This window comes from Schistocerca serialis, chromosome 2 (assembly GCF_023864345.2).
Source record: "Schistocerca serialis cubense isolate TAMUIC-IGC-003099 chromosome 2, iqSchSeri2.2, whole genome shotgun sequence".
In the NCBI taxonomy this organism is placed as follows: Eukaryota; Metazoa; Arthropoda; class Insecta; order Orthoptera; family Acrididae; genus Schistocerca; species Schistocerca serialis.
The window spans coordinates 446,810,600-446,832,764 of record NC_064639.1 but is presented as its reverse complement, the minus strand read 5'-3'; the positions used below and the strand labels follow the sequence as shown (position 1 = coordinate 446,832,764).

The 22,165-nt window shown below is 42.5% G+C and overlaps 1 protein-coding gene across 1 annotated transcript in view; it reads right to left on the bottom strand.

Moving 5' to 3' along the window:
- LOC126456066 (uncharacterized) overlaps nucleotides 1–17,268 on the bottom strand; it is a 63,941-nt gene extending 46,673 nt beyond the window's left edge. Inside the window, exon 1 of the mRNA XM_050091820.1 lies at nucleotides 16,813–17,268. Within this exon, the coding sequence (XP_049947777.1) occupies nucleotides 16,813–17,268 (456 nt within the window). The remainder of the gene's footprint in view (nucleotides 1–16,812) is intronic.
- Nucleotides 17,269–22,165: the final 4,897 nt, after the last annotated feature.

Sequence of the window (22,165 nt, the reverse complement as noted above, 5' to 3'; positions counted from 1 at the left end):
TGATTAGTATTGCCTCGCGTGTTCGTACCTTTCTCCGGAATCCAAACTCATGATCACTGAGGTCGGCTTCTACCAGTTTTTCCATTCTTCTGTAAAGAATTCGTGTTAGTATTAACCATGACTAATTAAACTGATAGTACGGTAATTTTCACACCTGTCAGCAACTGCTTTCCCTGGAATTGGAATTACTACATTTTTCTTGAACTCTGAGTGTATTTTGCCTGTCTCATACCTCTTGCACACAGGATGGAATAGTTTTGTCATGGCTGTCTCTCCCATGGCTATCAGTAATTCTGACGGAATATCATCTACCCCCAGGGCCTTGTTTCGACTTAGATATTTCACAGCTCTGTCAATTGCTTCTCGCAGTATCATATCTCCCATCTCATCTTTGTTTGCGCCTACTTACCTTTCTATAATATTGCCTTGAAGTTCATTTCACATGTAGAGACCAATGTATACTCCTTCCACTTTTCAGCTTTACCTCCTTTGTTTAAGACTGGTTTTCCATCTGAGCTTTTGATATTTGAAAAGCACCTTCTCTTTTCACCAAAGGCCACTTTAATTTCTCTGTAGGCGGTATCTATCTTTCCCCTAATGATATGTGCTTCTAAATCGTTACACTTGTCCTCTAGCCATTCCTGCTTAGCCGTTTTGCACCTCCTGTCAATCTCATTTTTAAACGTTTATTTTCTCTTCCGCTCGCTTCATTTTCCGCATTTTTAAATTTTCTCCCGTCATCAATTAAATTCAATATCTGCTGTGTTATCCAAGGATTTCTATTAGACCTTGTCTTGTTACCTAATTGATCCTCTGCTGCCTTCGCTATTTAGCTCTCAAAGCTACACATTCGTCTTCTACTGTATTCGTTTCCCTATTTTAGTCATGTGTTGCCTGACGCTCTCTCTGAAACTATCAACAACCTATTATGCTTTCTACTTATCCAGGTACCTTCTCTTTAATTTCCTACATTTTTGCAATTTCTTCAGTTTTAATCTGCAGTTAATAATCAATAAATTGTAATTACATTCATCAACTGCCCTGGAAATGTCATACAATTCAAAATCTGATTCCTAAATCCTTGTCTAACCATTGTACAATCAATCTGACATCTTCCAGTGTTTCCAGGTCTCTTCCACGTATACAACCTTCTTCTATGATTCTTAAACCATGAGCCGTCCGAGGTGGCCGAGCGGTTCTAGGCGGTACAGGCTGGAATTGCGCCACCGCTACGGTCGCAGGTTCGAATCCAGCCTCTGGCATGGATGTTTGTGATGCCCTTAGGTTAGTTAGGTTTAAGTAGTTCTAAGTTCTAGGGGACTGATGACCTCAGAAGTTAAGTCCCACTGTGCTCAGAGCCATTTGAACCATTTCTTAAACCATGTGTTAGTTATGGTTAAATTATGCTCCAGGCCAAATTATATTGCGCTGCTTCCTCTTTCATTCCTACCCCCCGGTCCATATTCAGCTAGTATTTTTCCTTCTCTTCTTTTACCTGCTGTTGAATTCTAGTCCCACATTACAATAATATTTTCGTCTCCTATAACAACCCGACTAATTTCTTTTATCTCATCATACATTTCTACAATCTCTTCATCATTTGCGGAACTAATTGGCACATAAACGTGTACAATTGTGGTAGGCGTGAATTTTAGGTCTATCTTGGCTACGATAATGCGTTCACTATGCTATTCATAGTAGCTTCTTTGTGTTTATAATCCTGTATTCACCTGACCAGAAGTCCTGTTCCTCCTGCCACCGAACTTCACTAATATCCACTATATCTAACTTGAACCTATCCATTTCCCTTTTTATATTTTCAAACTTAATTGACCGTTTAAGGGATCTAACATTCCACACTCCGATCCATAGAACGTCTTCTGAATAGTCGCTGTCCGGAGATCTGAAAGGAGGGACTATTTTACCTTTTGAATATATTACCCAAGACGACGCTATCATCATTTAACAATACTGCATAGCTGTATGCCCTCGAGAGGTATTACAGCTGTAGTTTCCTCTTGCTTTCAGCCGTTCGTAGTACCACCACATCAAGGCCGTTTCGTTTGATGTTACAAAGCTAGATCAGTCAATCACCCAGCCTTTCCCCTCTGCAACTATTGAAAAGGCTGCTGCCCCTCTTCAGGAACCATATATTTGTCTGGCCTCTCAACAGATACCCCTCGATTGTGGTTGCATCTACAGGGTGGTCCATTGATAGTGACCGGGCCAAATATCTCAAGAAATAAGCATCAAACGAAAAAACTACAAAGAACGAAATTCGTCTAGCTTGAAGGGGGAAACCAAATGGTGCAATGGTTGGCCCTTTAGATGGCGCTGCCATAGGTAAAAAGGATATCAACTGCGTTTTCGTAATAGGAACTCCAATTTTTTATTACATATTCGTGTAGTACGTAAAGAAATATGAATGTTTCAGTTTTACTACTTTTTTCGCTTTGTGATAGAAGGCGCTTTAATAGTCACAAACGTATAAGTAGGTGGTATCACATAACATTCCGCCAGTGCGGACGGTATTTGCTTCGTGATACATTAACCGTGTTAAAATGGACCGTTTACCAATTGCGGAAAAGGTCGATATCGTGTTGATGTATGGTTACTGTGAGCAAAATACCCAACGGGAGTGTGCTATGTATGCTGCTCCGTATCCTGGACGACATCATCCAAGTGTCCGGACCGTTCGCCGGATAGTTACGTTATTTAAGGAAACAGGAAGTGTTGAGCCACATGTGAAACGTCAACCACGACTTGCAACAAATGATGATGCCCAAGTAGGTGTTTTAGCTGCTGTCGCGGCTAATCCGCACATCAGGAGCAGACAAACTACGCGAGAGTCGGGAATCTCAAAAATATCGGTGTTGAGAATGCTACATCATCATCGGTTGTACGTATACCATGTTTCTATGCACCAGGAATTGCATGGCGACGACTTTGAGTGTCGTGTACAGTTCTGTCACTGCGCACAAGAGAAATTACGGGACGATGACAGATTTTTTGCACGCGTTCTATTTAGCGACAGCGGTAACGTAAACGGGCATAATATACACTAATGGGCAACGGAAAATCCACGATGGCTGCGACAAGTGGAACATCAGCAACCTTGGCGGGTTAATATATGGTGCGGCATTATGGGAGGAAGGATAATTGGCCCCCATTTTATCGATGGCAATCTAAATGGTGCAATATATGTTGATTTCCTACGTAATGTTTCACCGATGATACTACAAGATGTTTCACTGCATGGCACAGTGGCGATGTACTTTCAACATGATGGATGTTCGGCACATAGCTCGCTTGCGGTTGAAGCAGTATTGAATAGCATATTTCATGACAGGTGGATTGGACCTCGAAGCACCATACCATGGCCCGCATGTTCTCCGGATCAGACGTCCCCGGATTTCTTTCTGTGGGGAAAACTGAAGGATATTTGCTATCGTGATTCACCGACAACGTCTGACAACATGCGTCAGCGCATTGTCAATGCATGTGGGTACATAACGGAATTCGAACTACTCGCTGTTGAGAGGAATGTCGTTACACTTATTGCCAAATGCATTGAGGTTGACGGATATCATTTTGAGCATTTATTGCATTAATGTGGTATTTACAGGTAATCACGTTGTAACAGAATGCGTTCTCAAAATCGATAAGTTATCAAAGGTACATGTATCACATTGGAACAACCGAAATAAAATGTTCAAATGTAGCTAAGTTCTGTATTTTAATTTAAAAAATCCACCTGTTACCAACTGTTCGTCTAAAATTGTGAGTCATATCTTTGTGACTATTACAGCACCATCTATCAAAAAGTGAAAATGTCGTCCAACTAAAACATTCATATTTCTTTACGTACTACATGAATATGTAATTAAAAATGGAGTTGCTATTTTAAAAAACGCAGTTGATATCCGTTTGGCCTATGCTAGGGCCATCTAGCGGGCCGACCATAGCGCCATCTGGTTTCCCCCTTCAAGCTAGACGAGTTTCGTTCTTTGTAGTTTTTTCGTTTGTAGTTTATTTCGTGAGATATTTTGCCCGGTCACTATCAATGGACCGCCCTGTATAGCGTGTCCATCCTTATCGTTGAGACAAGCAAGCCTCTCCACCGAGGGCATGGCACTTACTCTATCTAGATAAATAACATGTCCTTCCCGAATCTCTGACTGACTGGTGCAGCATAATTTTTTGTGTTTTTGGTCCCTGTACGGCAATAGGTAGCGGTGGTCTTCGTATGTTATCACATCTATCCTTCCCAGGACAAATCTCAATACGACATGCAGCTCAACACATTCCTTTGATACGTATTTCTATAACGCCTACTTTTATTACATTGTTACTTCTTAATGATGACTTAGACATTCTTCTCTCTTTTCAGTGAAGGCAAATCTCAATGTTCGATACTTTCTCAGCTATTTTGTTTGACTAATAGCATAATGGTTTTTCCCGTACTATGTTGTATAATTCCTCATCCCCTGTTTCAACTGTTTTGTATTTGGTAAAATTTCTGGAGTAACTACAGTGCTGAACTACATTTTCCGATGTTCCAGTATTTACACGTAGTTACTATTAAGTCGCAGCTCCACTTTATTCAGACACATGACGTAGCGCCCACGTCTTGTGTTGTACCTGAATCTCAGTCTTTCTGTAATTTTCTCTTTAAGCACAAAGCTGTTTCATCCTTTGAGCTTACTTCCGTGATATAATGGTTCAAATGGCTCTGAGCACTATGGGACTTAACTTCTGAGGTCATCAGTCCCCCAGAACTTAGAGCTACTTAAACCTAACTAACCTAAGGACATCACACACATCCATTCCCGGGACAGGATTCGAACCTGCGATCGTTGCGGTCTCGCGGTTCCAGACTGTAGCGCCTAGACCCGCTCGGTCACCCCGGCCGGCTGTGATGTAATGCTTTCGTCACTTTGCAACACAATCGTATAGCTTTCCCTAGGATGGGGATATTGCTAATTTTATGAGACAATAATCTGCAGAAAATGTTTTGTACGCACCGGTAAATCTAAGCAGTAAGTACCTCTGTACTCTCTGTGGGGCTGGTTAGGTTTAACTAGTCGTGCACAATACATCGTAACCCGCAATACACGAATTAATGCCTTCTTTGCCATGGCTAATGCACTTTTTATGTATTCCTTGCACCGTCCATCATGGGTTATTTTTCTGTCTAGATAGCAAATCACCTTAACTTCTTTTATTTCGTGATCAGCAACTTTGATATTAACTTCCTCGCTGTTCTCATTTCTGCTACTTCTCATTACTTTTGCCTTTCCTCGAATTACTGTCAGTCAATTACCTAGACACATTAGAGTGTTCATTCCATTCAACACATCCTGTAATTCTTCTTCAGTTTCACTGAGGATGGCAATATCATCAGCAAACCTTATCACTAATATTGTTGCGGCGTAAAGTCAAGCGCCGGAACGCCACTCGGAAACAAGAGGGCTGTGAAGGAAACGGCTGCCAATTTCTCGCTGACCGACCCCTCACTAGGACGAAAACGTGACAGCAGTGGCCTCTGTGCGAAGAGAAGAACATAAGCGCCGCTCCAGACTGGTCGGGCCCACTTCTCTAACAGCATCAGCATCAAGATTAGGCCCTTCAAGACCAGCGACTTAGTAATTGTATATACTGGAGAGATTTCTTATTTGCATGTCGCCCTCTGCCTGCGACACTTCTATGTTATTGTCAAAGTTAAGTACGGCCATTGTTCATTTTGTTGGAAAACTCATTAATAAGATTTGTTTGAATGTTGCCTAACAATCCGAGAAGGCAGGTTTCCTGGACCCCACATATCTGACGTCAAGGCAGGATTCAACAGATATCCTTTCAACTTTCGCCTTGAATTTTAATTCCACTCTTGAACCTTTCTTTTATTTGCGTCATTGCTTCTTTTATAGATTGAACAGCAGGAGCGAAAGACTACAGCCCTGTCTTATACACTTTTCAATCCGAGAACTTCTTTCTTTGTCTTCCGCTCTTATTATTCCCTCCTGTTTCTTGGACATATTGTATATAAGCTTTGTTTCCGTATAGCTTACCCCAATTTTCCTCAGAAATTCGAAGATCCTGAACTATTGGACATCGTCGAATGCTTTTCCTAGGTCAACAAATCCTATGAGCGTGCCTTGATTTCAGTCTTGCTTCCATTATCAACCGCAACGTCAGAACTGCCTCTCTGGTGCCTTTTCATAAAGCCAAACTAATCGTCATGTAACTGATCATTAATTTTCTATTTTCCCGTATTGTATTCCAGTCAGCATCTTGGATACAGGAACTGTTAAGCTGATTGTGCGATAATTTTCACCCTTGTCGTCTCTTGCTATCTTTGGAACTGTGTAATGATGTTTTTCCGAAATTCTGTCGCCAGCCTCACACATACCACACACCTACCTCAACAGTCGTTTGCTGCCACTTCCCCCATTGATTTAGAATTTCTGATGGAATGTTTCTATTCCTACTGCCTTATTTGATCTTAAGTCGTCCAAAGCTTTTTTTGAATTCTGATTCTAGTAGTGGATCCCTTATCTCTTCCCTGTTGACTCCTGTCTCTTCTTCCGCCACTTCATCAGACACGTTCCCCCCCTCATGGACACCTTGAATGTGCTCTTTCCATCCATCTCCTTTCTCATCTGCATTTAGCAATTTAATTCCAATTCCATACTTAATGTTTCCGGCCTTGCTTTTAATTTCACCGAAGATTCCTTTCATTTTTCTACATGTGAGTCAGTCATTGCGACTAACATTTCTGTTTCGTTTTTTTTTTCACTTTTTCATGTACCCATTTCTCCTTTGCTTCCTTGCACTTCCTATTTATTTGTGTATTCCTGAATTTCTGAATATTTTTCTGCTTCCTTTTCTTCTCGATCAACGGAAGTATTCCTTCTATTATCCATGTTTTCTTCGCAGTTACCTGCTTCGTACATCTGTTTTCCTTTCCGATTTCTGTGACTGCACTATTTAGAGATGTCCATTCCTCTTCATCAGAAATGTCACGTGACATTTTTATTTATGGATTATCTACAGCCTCAGAGATCTTAGAGCTTCAGTGTCACACTCCTCTGTGGACTTGTTCCTCCTGACTAGTCTCTTAAACTTCAGCCTACTCCTCAGCATTAGTAAATTGTGATCTGTCTGCTCCTGTACACGCCTTAGAATCCGGTATGTGATTTCGGAATTCCTGCTTGACCATTATGTAATTTAACTGGAGTTCTTCCATATCTCCCGGCCTTTTCCAAGTATAGCGCCTCCTCCTGTGGTTCTTGAACAGAGCATTCCATATTGATAGCTGAAACTTACTGCGGAACCCGATTTGTCTTTTTCCTCTCTCAGTCCTACTACCAAGCCCATGTTCTCCTGTAACCCTATCTTCTTCTCCTTCTACTTAAACTGCATTTGTACTACTGTTAGATTTTCATCTCCTTTCACATATGAAGTAACTGTTCAGTATCCTCATGTACCGTCTCTTCCTCTTCTAGTTGCAAAGTCAGCGTGTATACCGGAACTACTGTTGTCGGTGTTAGTTTGCTGTCGATTCTGATGAGAACAACAAACTCTGTTCTCTACCTTCATATTCGTAACGAATCCTACTTCCGTTGTACCATTTTATGCTGCCGTTGATATACTTGTCTGTCCAAAAATCTGTTCTTATTTCCATTTCACTTTACTAATCTCTCTATATCTAGATTGAGCTATAGCTTTCGCTTTTCAAACTTCTGACATTCCAAGCCTCGCTTCGTAGAATATTACCCTTTCGTCAGTTACTAAATCGTTTTCTCATGGCCAATTCCTCCCTGACTGTCCATTTCGGCTTCTCATGGCCACGTCTCCCTTGCAGATCCTTCCAAGAGATACGGACGGGGGACAGCTATAGAGTTTCTCGCTAATGGCGAGATCGCCGTAATACTTTTTCAATTGCAGGCCACAGGTGCTGTGGATACATATTATGTGACTTTAATGCAGTAGATTTCATTGCTTTTTCATTCTCATGCCGTTGATGATTCCTGTTTGTTCCACCTTTTAGGGGCAGTTTCCTGCCGCAGGGGCAAGAGAGCGGCCTCAGCCTAAGTCTGCTGTAAGAAACCGGGCTTGTCCTCGACGTGCAACCGTAAGTATCATGTTGTTGTACATTTCTTGATCGAATTGTTATTTATTCTTCTTGAGACATTTCTTGTCCACGACAGATCTCTTACGAGCACCGAGTACTTTATTTTATTTGTACCCTCTTTTAGTACAAAGTGTGAACCAAAGTCTTAACATACCGGCTGTTTTCTTCTTACTCTAACCTGGCAACTACCATCACTACGTATACATTTGCTTGATACCGTTCACCAGTTTTCTGAAACAGTGTTTAGAGATTAATATCCGAGAAATTTGGTCCAAATAAGAGTCCTGTGGACATCTTAAAGTTGTATGTTCTTTCCCGTTGGACAAAACAATTATGCTTTCCTTTCTCTGCCACAGTTCTGAAGACTCACTGGGTATTCGTCTTCCTGAATCTATAAAAAGAATCAAGCTATCATACGTTACCGGAAGCTCTGTTCATGTCAGTCGACAAACAGGGTACTAGGAGTAAAAGGCAGCCTTGGTGGCAGACTAGTGACATAAGAATGTCATGTAGAACAAAGTGAGAGCTTTAACAAAACGTTAGAAGTAGTCGCAATCGAGCTATACTAGACCATTATAAACAGTACTGTAAGCTGCTTAAGAAAGGTTATTAGGGAAGCAAAGAGTATGAGATACGCAAATATAATAGCTAATCCAGACGATAAAATTAAAACCATATGGTCAGCTGTGAAGGACGTATATGGTTATCAGCACTAGGTGGATGGTATATGAAGTCAGTACAGTGTAAAAATGTTTCTGTTACCGGTGAGTCAGGTATATGTACAGTATTCAACAATGATTTTATGAACATATCTGGTAAAAAAACTTAGTTTCTAAAGGGAATCGTATAATTCCCTTGGAAAATGGTTTCTCAGAACTGATGTCTGAAATACTTCTCCGTGATACTGACAAGGAGGAGGCTGAGCCGATAATTAAATCACTGATGACGAAGGACTCTCAGCAATATGGTGGTGTATCTTTCAGAATACTAAACTACAGTGCTGCACATGCTAGTCTTGTACTTAGCCATATTTGCAATTTTTCCTCTAGAAATGTTTCCTGAACGATTAAAGTACTCAGGAGCAAAGGCGCTTTATAAAGAGAGATAAAGGGATAATGTAGATAATTTTAGACTTATTTTGTGGCATCAGTGCTGCTAAAGTTTTTGAAAAGGCTGTGCACGTAGGGATAATTGATCATTTCATTTCAGAGAATTTGCTGTCAGATGTAGAGTTTGGTTTTATAAGTAGTTTAACAACTGAAAGTGCTATATTCTCTTTTCTCTGTGTGGTACTGGATGGGTTAAACAAAAGGTTTTGAAAGCTAGGCGTCTTTTTTTATTTAACTAACGCGTTTGATGGTGTTGATCAGAAAATATTGCTCCGGAAATTAGACCACTGTGGAATACACAGATTAGTTTACAAATGATTCACCTCTTACTTAAGAACAGCCAGCAAAAGGTCATTCTCCACAGATTTGAGAATGGCTGTGATGTGGGGTCCGATTGGCGCATGATTGAATTGGGGGGGGGGGGGGGGGGGAGTGTCCCAGAGATCAGGGCTGGTGCCACTCTTTCTTATTTACAAAAAGGATATACCTTTTAGTATTACAGCTGATTCTAAAATATTTCTGTTTTCTGACGACATTAACTTGATAATAAAGAACGTTGTGTGCAACGTTGGCACTGTTTCAAATAGTGCAGTTCGAGACAAAAATTTCATGGTTTGCAGATAACAAGCTAACTCTAAATTACACTAACACTCAGTTTTTGCAGTATATAAGGCACAATGCAACAAAACCTGACGTTCTGATTACATAGAATGAGCATTAGATCAGTGAGACAGACCAGTTCAAATTTCTAGGTGTTCAGATAGAACTGAAGTTGAACGCCCATGTTCAGAATCTTGTTTAAAGACGTAAAGCTTGCCATTTTTACTATTAGAACTTTATCTCAAGTAAGTGAAAATTTGACACGAAAAGTAGTCTACTTTGGTTATATTCGTTCTCTGATGAGGTATGGTATTATACGTAATTTGAGGTAACTCTTCCCACTCTCAAAGGGTATTTTTATCTCAGAAACGGGTGGTTAAATTAATAAGTGGTTTAAATTCACGAACTCTTGTTTAACCCTGTTCATTTGCTTGGATAGTCTGCCATTGGCCTCTCAATATGCATATTCTTTAATATAGTTTCTCGTTAACAATACTACCAAGAATTAGTAGCATTCACTGAGTTGATACTAGGCAGAAAATCAGTATGCATTTGTATCTGCCTCCTTTACTCTTGTGCAGCTGGCGTAGAATATTCTACTGCATATAGATTTCTAATAGTTGTGATTGCACCTAATAATTGTTCAACAATTAGTAAATGAAACAATTATGCGTATTCACACTTATTTGTGCACAGCAGGTTACATTTGGGTATGTCTGCGCCGAAACGCAAATCCCTGCACCTAGCATCAACTTAATTTTTGTATTTCGCTGCAGTTTTCCAGCGTTCCTATATATATATATATATATATATATATATATATATATATATAAAACATCTTTTGCTGGCCATCCTTCTGTGCTCGTCTTCTTTGTTTTTGTGGACAGTAGAGCCAACTTCCGGTATCCAGGGGACGGGTGTTTCTTCCTGATGCTGAGCCGTTTTTATCCTAAGCCTTGCAAATAAGTTGCTGTCTGATCCTAATAGATTGGCAGAAGGGCTGTTCATATTAAATAATGGTAAGCGGTTTGCAGCTTACGTTAAAGATAGAAACTTCTGAAATGCCTGCCAGCAAGCAGCACTTTACAGGAAAGTGGTATCAGCGAGAGCAAGTAATGCCCAATGACAGTGCCTAATTCTACGGTTGAGTTATCTTGGCTTAAAGATGGCTGTCAGGTAGTTTCTGGGTCTGAGTTCAGAAAGTGGACATCCGCCAGCAGCCATCGCGTAAGTAGGAAAGTCGGTATAAGAACTGTTAAGGCAGTCGTTCCTCACTCCAGTTGTCGGACATCGTAAATTAATTAGATAGCTTAAGGTTTTTAGCTACAGACTATGGAGCCCCGAGAAGTTTATCCTAGTCACAAGAGTGAAAACGAGGTTAGCAGCCATTATTTAAATTAGTTTGACAGCATACCTGCCGCGCAGGGTAGCCGCGCGGTCTTGGGCACCTCGCCACTTTTCGCGCGGGGTCCCCCGTCGGAGGTTCGAGTCCTCCCTCGGGCATGGGTGTGTGCGTTGTCCTTAGCGTAAGTTAGATTAAGTAATGTGTAAGCCTAGGGACCGACGATCTCAGTTTGGTCCCATTGGAACTCACCACAAAATTTCAAATTAGTATAGCAATAAACGATCATGCGTAAATCAGCGGAGCAGTAATTTATGTAATTGCCCTCATATGTGTCACATCGCTAAGAGTGGATTCTGGGTGTGTCCACTAGTGGAACTTAACACATAAAACGCAAACACCAACAACTTCTCGTACAGACTACAACAACAGCCCATAGGAGCTTCTGACATTATCCACTTGGTCAGTTACGTATTTTGCTTAAAGTAATTGTTGAGTGTGCCACAATCTACCTTTATGTGTGACGGTTTCTCACTATGAATTACAGTAATTGATTTTGGAGGCTGTGAAGTGAATACTGGTCAAGGCTGGGTTTGGGAAGACAAGCAGTCGAAAGGCTCGCAGTATGTGGGAGGACATTGCCTTGCCAAAATGTAAACCCAGGACGGCTTACCATGAAGTCAACAAAACTGGGAGTAGAATATCGTCGACGTACCGCTGTGCTGAAAGGGTAGTGTTATGAAATGAAATGATACCCCAGACCATCACTCCTGGTTGTCGCGCCGTATGACAGGTGAAAGTCAGGTTGTTATCCCAACGTTCTCTGGGGAGTCTCTAGACACGTCTGAGCCAGTCATCGGGGCTCAGTTCGAACCGGGACTCACCAATGAAGACAATTCTACTACTGGCAATGAGATTCCATGCCGAAGACATGTCTGAAGACGCTCCAGACAGCGCTGGGTACCAGTTTGACTGTCGGCTACTGTACGGCCCGTCAGAAGGGAGTAATGGTCTGGATATTTTTTCTTTTCATATTTGGACCTCTCATTGTCATCGGCGGCCCTCTTACAGCACATCGGTATGTCGAGGATAGTCTACTCCCCGTTTTGTTGCCCTTTATGGCGGGCCATCTTGGGCTTACATTTCAGCAAGATAATGCCCGCCAGCACATGGATAGAGTTCTACTGCTTGTCTTCGTGCTTGCTGAACTCTACCTTGGCCATCAAGATTTTCGGATCTGTCCTGAATTTAGAACGTTTGGAGCATTACGGGTTGGACCCTCCAGCCATCTCGGGATTTTGACTGTCTAATGGGCCAATTGGACAAATTTTGCCACGATATCTCTTAGGAAGACACCCAACACATCTATTAATCACTGCTAAGCCGCAAAACTGTTTGCATAAGGCCAGAAGTCCACCAACGCATTACTGAGTTGCTCTTTCTCTTGAACTGATCAACCAATTTTTCTGAACTTGTAATCATTCGCTTGTCTGTACATCTTCTGATTTCCATCCTTCGGATAATTCGTTCGTGGTGGGTCTTTTATTGTATTAGAATGTCAATATACAGCTGGCTATTAAAACTTGCAACACTTTGAAGGCCGCAAGGAACAGACTACAATAGAACGCTTCTATAGCCCATTTTCACGATTTGCAGCAGATATGCTTCAGTCTGTCAGCTTGGCGTAGCCGGTCTCTCAGCTGAGGGTTGTGGGTGCTATTGGCTGTGCAAGGGACACAGGAATCCAAAGGGACCGCAGCAAGATAGACGACTTATAGTAAAACATTTTGTTGTTGCGTCAAGTTGGAGCAGGCGTGGGCGCACGTCTTCGTTCTGTGATTACAGCATGACGTCGACCCACGGCGTATTCTAAACGGTGCAGTGGGGGCAACAACATAGCTAGAGGAAGCGCACTGATGCTGTAAAATGGTGCTGGTTGAAGACAGCTGGCGCCAGTGGAGCGTTCTTGCAGCTTACTACAGTTGGCGGCGAAATGGCGAAGGCTACCGGTGTTCAAAGGTTTACGTGGACAGCCCTGCTTGCTAGAAGTGTAACTAACTACAGCTAAGCGGATGCTGTCAGACCCAGCTCACAGGCCCACAGAGTGCTGTCGGCTGTTGGGTTATCCTGCCTGCTTATTTACGGTGTCCCCGTGCTAAGCTGGTTTGCTGTATGGCAGTTAAAGATACGCACAGGACATGGATATGATGCTGTGTTGACACATTCTTACAGGAGCATTGGCACACATTGATGGCGAGAAGGTCAGTTGTGTCCACATAACGTACCTTCAAAGAATGTAATGTGGAAGACTTTGATTCAAAATTCCTATGGCTCACATTAATCCGTACACAGCACGACAAAATTTGGAATTTTTATATAATTTATTACGTACTTGAATATGCAAAATATTAGCATTTCAGTTCAACCACACGGTTCGAGTTAACACCGTGTATGTTATGGGTACACAGAAAGGTTACGCAGCGGTTTCCCATTCGGATCTAGCAATTCCGAGGAACTACAGGGACAGATACCTGCCTTGAAATGGATGAAAAAAGTTACGTCAACATGTGTCTGGAAATGCATCGTTGCTACAGTAGATGTGACTGAGAAAGGACAGTTTCTCTGACCACATGCTGTGTGTTCCTTGTTTGTTGTAGGCTGTATGACTGACGCAGCGTACTGTACACAGCAGAATGGCCTGGTGTTCATGTCGGGAACAAACCGCGATGGTGTTCGTGTACGGCCAAGCAGATGGAAAAATTGGAAAGGCAGCATGACTTTACCAAAACAAGTACCCTAAGAGACACTGACCACATCACCCAATATTTCAAGCCCATTTTGGGCGACTGTGTGATAATGGGTCTGTGTGATCGTGGGTCGTTTCAGACAGACGAGAGTGCAGGAGGGCGGTGGACTGCGTACACCAAATTTGGAGGACTGGTTTTACGGAATATTGAGACGAACCCTAGAACAAGTTCAAAGTAAGTGGCCCGCCGACATAGTGTAAGCCAAAGCACAGTTCTGTGTATCCTACATGACAAAGGCTACCGTGGAGGTCACTTTGAACATATGTTGTGACGTGGATGCCGGGACGATTTGTTGTCGTTGCACGCACACTGTCCACTTCCGGACACATGTTCATGCGACCTGTTTTCCTCCATTTCCAGCCAGGAATACGTACCTGCAATTTGTCGCTTTTATTAATGTTCACGCTTTATATTGATTGTTTATGAAAATAGCGTGTTATGTCTCGTGTATCAAGGAGAAATGTTAACAGCATTCGTTGATACATCAGTTTGGCCTGTTATCACTTTATTTAATCATACAGCATATTGCTGGTTGTGTGGGTCGAAATGCCATGTCTAGCAGGCATATATGGAAGTGAGTCCTCAGGAGGGCTATGCTAAACGCTGTACAGGAGCTGAACAGTACCACGCCTGAGAGGACAAACATTTTAATTCTGCTCCACATTACCATGTAGACATGTCATGTACGTGGAGTCAAAAAATTGCGATGTTTGCAGCAAGAAAGAGCATCGATGTCTGGATCACAACAGACTGTCACCATAGCAGTTATTGTTGCTGCTTCCCGTGGGGCAGCTGCAAAGAAAGGCGCGCCGATAACCTGCACTCACTAACAATACTGAATGCAGGAGGTGTACCATACCGTCTTCTCAGACCTGTCCCGATTCTGTGTACAGCGTCACGATGGACGTAACCTTGTGTGAAGGTTCTGAGGAGGACAAACGTTGCCAGACTACGTTCGTCGTCTTCATAGGGGATCAACATGTCGCGTGATAATATGGTTACTCACTGGTTACACTCCACTTTTCTCCACTCACTTACGGTTTAAATAGCCTGAAATTTGGAAAATAGCCATTTTATTTCTAACAAGTCAAGGTCAATGGCTGTGAACTACAAAGCAGACATCAGTGACAATATTTTTCAACAGAATAAGACAAGGCTAAATGTTGCCAATTCTGTTTCAATGCGCTCGGATACAGAGGCTGTTCGAATGTTGCCCTGGCCGAAAATTCTGCAGGTCTTTAGCCAAGACCCGCTGCTACTTGGCAGCTCCATCTACTAATTTTCGGACGTGCATAGTATCAGGTGAGCCAAATGGTGGCAATGGTGGCAGTGTCGGCTTGAATATTGGCTTGCTAAAGCAAGCCCATTTCCTGGCATTACGACACTTTATGACGCTGCACGACTGAACTGACAGTACTTCAGTCCTGTTGGGTATTAGTGGTGTGACCTACAAATTGAATCATGTAATCATCCAATAAAGTTCTCATATGTTCCCTACAATAAGAAATAATCCACGTTTCCTGTATTGGGACAAACTTTAATGAGTACACTGCATGAGCAGTGAATAAGATCCTTGGCTCTGTGTTTAATTTTACCCCTAGTTGACTTGCTAGACAGTCAGCTGTGCAGTGCTGCGGCATTCTGATTTGAGACATAGTAGCAAGCAGGGGAACTTTTCAGAGAAAGAAGTCTATTATTTGTGAATCTGGAAAAAAAATGACTGGAATACTTCTCTGTGGTGATTAAGTCTCATTTATGTTAATTTTTTGCTCTTCATACTGATTGAGAAGCTTTTGGAGGAATTTTAAAGATATGGTTCCAGTTTCTTTGCAGTGAGAGAATTCTGTAATTGATAGAGTCCTCTTACGTTGTGCAGTCTTTTCGTCAACAACCAGTGTTTCATTTTAAAAAAAGTTTCCTGTAAAGTAAATTTGGAAAATTGTGGTAAGTTCCCATGATCAAACGGCTGAGGTCATCGGTCCCTAGGCTTGCACACTATTTTATGTATCTTAATCTAACTTTCGCTAACGACAACACACACACACACTCTAGAGGGAGGACTCGAACCTCCGACGGGGTCAGCCGCGCGAACCATGGCAAGGCATCCCAGACCGCGGGGCTACCCTATGCTGCCTTAGGGTAAAACACACCTCCATTATTCATGGTTAAGTTGCGACCGCTTTGTCGTGTGTGCAATGCAGCTTACGCCACATAAAGTCACTGGTTGTTTTTGACAAGCAAAAAGAAAGAAATCGTTAATCAGCAGTTTATTTATCTTTATCTGCTGCTGCTACATCTTCTAATTTGTATTTGCTTTCGAGAAAGACAATCCTCCAGACACAAAAACAGCATGCTGTGCAAGAGGTAAGTCACTTTTATTTCAGGGCAGATCTCACGCTGCATTCTTCAGTGCACAGTGTGTAATGGGGAGCGTCAGGTTTTGTGCTAGCGAGCAGGCTAATTGTCAGTGAATGGTATTCGTTATTTTCTTAGGGGTAGAGCAGTAATTTATTTTTGTGGATATTCCAAGTCAAATATTGCACTTCATATCACACAACGTTCGTAATGTACTTTGGTATTGAGTTTTTACTATATAGTTTTTACTGAGCGCACAATTAGTTTCTTTCGACACTTAATTAGATTCATTTCTTTTTATTTGAAATTTTCCATTTCATGAAGTGTCAAGTTTTATCTCACGTCACAGATCACATGCGCAACACAGGGCCAATTAAAAGTTTCTCTCAACAGTTGAGCACGATATCTAAAGCTCACGTTCCAGGAGGAAAAAGTTTTTGAAATTAATGAATTCAGTTTTCTCACCTGAACACTGAACACCTCCAATAAGTAAAATTTCGCTATTTGCATGGCTATATTGGTGCAGTGTGGTATCACTCCGTCACCGTCGTAGACCCGTTGAAGAGCGCCTTCACGGCACTGGATGGCGAAACCAGCAGCTGCAGCACCCCTCCCGCAGCCGCTGCAGACGGCGGTGAAGAACGCGCCAGCCACCTCCTGCAGAGCCGTGGCGGCCGTGTGGGCCGGCAGCAGCTCCGCGACCCTGTGCAGCGATAGGGGCCCCACCCGCAGGCGCCACGCCGCCAGCTCCCGGTCCTCCCGCGCCTGGCGCCTTGCCCGCACAATGACGACCCTGCCATCAGTCTCTTTCAGATGTGCCAGCACAGTATTCCTTACGCACTCGTACAAAGTTTTGAGTCCCACCCACAGCTCGTGGGTCTGACGTATCAGGGTCAAAGATAAACTGATCAGCCACATCATTATGATCACCGAGGCACTATTGATATAAACTCGCCCGGGCGATCGCAGCGTTACCTAACGAGGAATGACTGCTAGTCACATACGTGCACGGTGGATGTAGTGTCACTGAGAGTGCTGTACGTGTCGGAATGGAGAAGGCACGCGATCTATTTGAGTTTCAACGAGGGCAGATTGCGATGGTCCATGCAGTCTCGCCGTGAGCATTTCGGGAACTGTGGTGGTGGTTAGTGTTTAACGTCCCGTCGACAACGAGGTCATTAGAGACGGAGCGCAAGCTCGGGTTAGGGAAGGATTGGGAAGGAAATCGGCCGTGCCCTTTCAAAGGAACCATCCCGGCATTTGCCTGAAACGATTTAGGGAAATCACGGAAAACCTAAATCAGGATGGCCGGAGACGGGATTGAACCGTCGTCCTCCCGAATGCGAGTCCAGTGTGCTAACCACTGAGCCACCTCGCTCGGTATTTCGGGAACTGCATGACTTGTCGAGTGTTCGAGGAGTGCTGTGGTTAGTGTTGGCGAAATCAACGTGAAACCACGTCCACAAGTATTGGGGCTCGGCTGCTGCCTACATTACAAACGTCTGACGTTGTAGGCTAGGAATACTGGTAAAACAGGACAGACGGCGACCTCTGGCGGAACTAAAATCGCACTTCAGCGCTGGACGGGTACAAGTGTGTCTGAAGACACAATGCACCGTAGACACCTAATGATGAGTCTCCGCAGCCGATGACCCATGCATGTGCCAATGTTAACACCAAGACAGCAAGATCGACTGGAATGGGCACGTGACCATCGACGGCCGAGCGGTTCTACGCGTTACAGTCTGGACCGCGTGACCGCTACGGTCGCAGGTTCGAATCCTGCCTCGGGCATGGATGTGTGTGATGTTCTTAGGTTAGTTAATTTTAAGTAGTTCTAAGTTCTAGGGGAATCATGACCTCAGAAGTTAAGTCCCATAGTGCTCAGAGCCATTTTTTTGACCATCCACGCTGGACGTTGGGGTAGTGACATACCGTTGCGTGGTCTGATGAACACAATATTTTCTTCATCATGTCAGTGGGAGGGTGCGAATCCGTCGTCTTCCTGAGAAACAGCTGCTTGATACCTGTACTGAAGGGCGCATATAATCTGGCAGTGGTTGCATTATGCTCTGAGGAACATTCACGTGGACATCCATGTGTCCATTGGAGATCGTGCAAGGCACCATGCCGGCCAAGAAGTATCCTATACTGGTTGAAAACCACGTACACCTCTTCATGACGATCATCTTTTCCGCCGGCAGAGACATTTTTCAAAAATATAATGTGCGCCCTGTCACAAGGCCAGGAGTGAGATGGAGTGTTTCGAGGAACGCAGAGGCGTGTTCCAATTGATGTGATGCCTACCCATATCACCAGATCTGAACCTGGTCGAACACATACGGGATGTGACTGAACGTGGCGTCAGATATCCTCGCTCTCATCTCCGGAATTTACGGTAATTAGGTGACTTTTGTCTGTAGATGTGGTGCCAACTCCCTCCAGTGTCCTGCCAGGCCGGCCGGAGTGGCCGTGCGGTTCTAGGCGCTACAATCTGGAACCGGGAGACCGCTATGGTCGCAGGTTCGAATCCTGCCTCGGAATCGATGTGTGTGATGTCCTTAGGTTAGTTAGGTTTAATTAGTTCTAAGTTCTAGGCGACTGATGACCTCAGAAGATAAGTCGCATTGTGCTCAGAGCCATTTGAACCATTTTGTCCTACCAAGGCATAACTGTTTAGCTGCCACGACATGTCGCCACTGTCATACGTGCCAGCAGTGGACATACCAGGAATTATGTAGGTGCCCATAATGCTCAGGCTGATCAGTGTACGCTCAACTCTATAATTACCGAATACTCAGTTTGATTCATCGTTTTCTGATAGCAGGGATACACCTGGAAATAACCCATCGCTATCGCTACGAAATACGTTGCACTTAAGACACTGAGCCAGACTACATTCAGGCAAGCACAAAGCTCTTTCCACCCATTCGTCCATTTCCGGCTTAAGTAATGATCTGCATGTTTTGCCGTTTTCATAAACGTCCGAAACTGTGTGTACTTCTATTTTAATCAACGAAATGCACTGCGTTAAACCATCTGTCACAAATGTGTCTGTGAATTCTGGATTAACTGTACGACTCACATAGAAGTTCGTCACAAATAAAGTAACTGAAGCGAACAAACGTAATGATGGCCAAGTGGTTATCAGAATTTTCTTTCCTGTACTGATATTTTGGAACAATCAATGGAAAGTAGACTGAAAATAGCCCCACAAGCTATCATACTTTGTACAGTGGTGTGATAGTAACGTAGAATATTATCTGTCGTGAATCCTGTTGATGTTCCAAACCTAAATAATATACGTATTCCTCTGTACGGACCTCTCCACCTTTTCCATATCGAAGTGTATCCTGTATACTAGGTGAAGTTGTGGTTTCAAATATTCTCTTCTGTTGCGTGTAGAGACACCAAGTACTACAACAAACAATGTTGTGCAGTCAGTATTCGCAAAGTTAATTATCAAAGCCGATGGTAACTAAGGACAGATGAGGTAAACAGAGGTCTTTAACATCGTGAAGTGTTGCAAAACTGCTTATCTCATGCTCTTATCTCATGCGATCGATCCTGTGGGTTTTCCATTTCTTTACGAAAACAGCTCGCACAGTGTAATATTTTTGTCAAGTGAGAAACTTGCTTCGGTATACTGCATTAGCAGCCAATGTTTTTAATTAGGGTCCGTGCATATACAAACGCCTACAGAAAATGTCCTTTTTTATCTAAGAATACTGACCCTTGGAAGTGTTGTTACAGCATGATATGGCTTGTCTTCATGAACATATTCACCCAGGAACCACCTACTTCGTGCAATAACCAAACTGGACAAAAAGAATATTTAATTCACTCTGCCTATCTAGTTCCCTAATAAAATAACATTTATTTGACACTGAAATATTTAATATGTTACACTGTATACGCAAAACATGTTCAGTAATCATGTTTGGCTCATAATTATAATTTAAACACATTCCTATAAAAAGTTGAAAAAACTGGTTGGTTCAAAACTCTCCATGGAACATGGCATAGCTCCGAACTTCTCTACGAAAACTTATATTTGAGAACCTTTAAGAATCATACCAAAATATTTCTAGCAATCTTACGCTGACTGAACCACTACACCACAAGCAAAACCATTCTCACTTAATAAATAATCGTGCACAGGACAAATGATCACAGTAGGATCCCCATTGCTTAATAATTTATAAATACTTTGCCACATGCCCTCTTGAAGAGAAATGTTATATAAATGCTGTCAATTTATTGATTAGTAGGTGCAGAGAAATACAAAAAATCACACAAAGATATAATCATTTTCCATAGTTAATGTTACGTGAACCATGTGGGATCTACAAAATTCTAATAAATAGACTTTGCTCCCAAATAATTCAGGAAAACAACGAGAATCCAAAGAATCGTTAGATAAAAGAAGAACGTATTTACGGAACTCAGTTACGATTTAACATACGGCAAGCAGGAAACGAATTCTTACCCTCGCTGCATGTCCTAAAATATTCCTCATAATGGCGCAGTATAGACGTGAACAGCTTTGCATCAATTTAGCAAACCAAGCGACGAATTTGGAGAAAATTTTTCCTTGTATCCCGCTGCTCACGCCGAGAAAAATTGCGGGTCGAAATCCTCATTACAAATTTTCACATACAAATCTACCAATCTCTTTTTCTCTCAATAAACCTCAAAGCAACCACGTTTCCTCGTTGGAAACCACACCACAGAACGGGCAAAGCTATATAGTACCTTTGTACTTCAGTCAGTCACACATTTCATCCTGTCCACAATGTCTCTGCTGAATTTTCATTGATTGAGCCACCGCTGATCCGAAACAGCATCATTTAGCCAAACCATCACTGCCAAGCCAGTTGACTACATCAGAGTTATCGACCAGTGAGCGCAGATTAGCGTAGGAAATCTGTTTGCTGGTTAAAAGATGGGTAAACCACGAGAACTATAGTTGAGAACTACAACATGCAGCTCTCAAGCGACATACATATATGACCCGCCTATATACAAGTAATCAGGAGCTTAAAAAGGCCTTATTTATGGCAAATAAATCAAATAACTGGTTTACAATATCTCTAATTAAACATAGATTCAAAAATTTACCACTGAATCTATTTTTCTTTTATTGCAGTTTACCAATTTGTCAAGGTCAACACATGAACGGCTAAATTAAATTTTTAAAATCGTCTTGGTGTGCTGGCGTAGCCAGTAAAACTGCAGTGAAGTCAAAAAAGCGTATCTGAATTTGTTTTTGCTTGGTGGGTTGATTAACACCCAGTCTTAAGAGAATTACGTTGCCTTTGGTGGAGGGTGCGACACAGAACGAAACAGTTTGAAATGAAATAAAGCCCCAGTTATGGTCAGTAAAAATACTGTAATTTCAACAATACTAAGTAAAGCAGACAGAAAGAGTAAAAATCAATTTGGCACCAAAGAGTGTGTCCCTTGCTTACCGAACTTGTAATCAGAATCGATCGATACATGTGACCGGGCGTCAGCGTTAGGGTATTAAGCAGTGGGCAAGTAGTGCAACGCATAATAGTAGTTGCTTAGATAAAGCGTTCAGTCGACTTATTGTTGCACCTTCTTATCGGGATATCAATACGCGAAATTAACGGTTGTGGTGCACGATCATGTGGAATTTTGGTCTGTATAAGAAAACACGGAACTTAGTGATACTGTAAATAATGGCCAGTGTTTCCTATTCGATTTGGCTACAATTCGTATGTGCCACTTTTAGAGTCTTTGACACATACACTCGGTTGTGATGTACTGGCAGGGGGCTTGCACCAGTATGTGC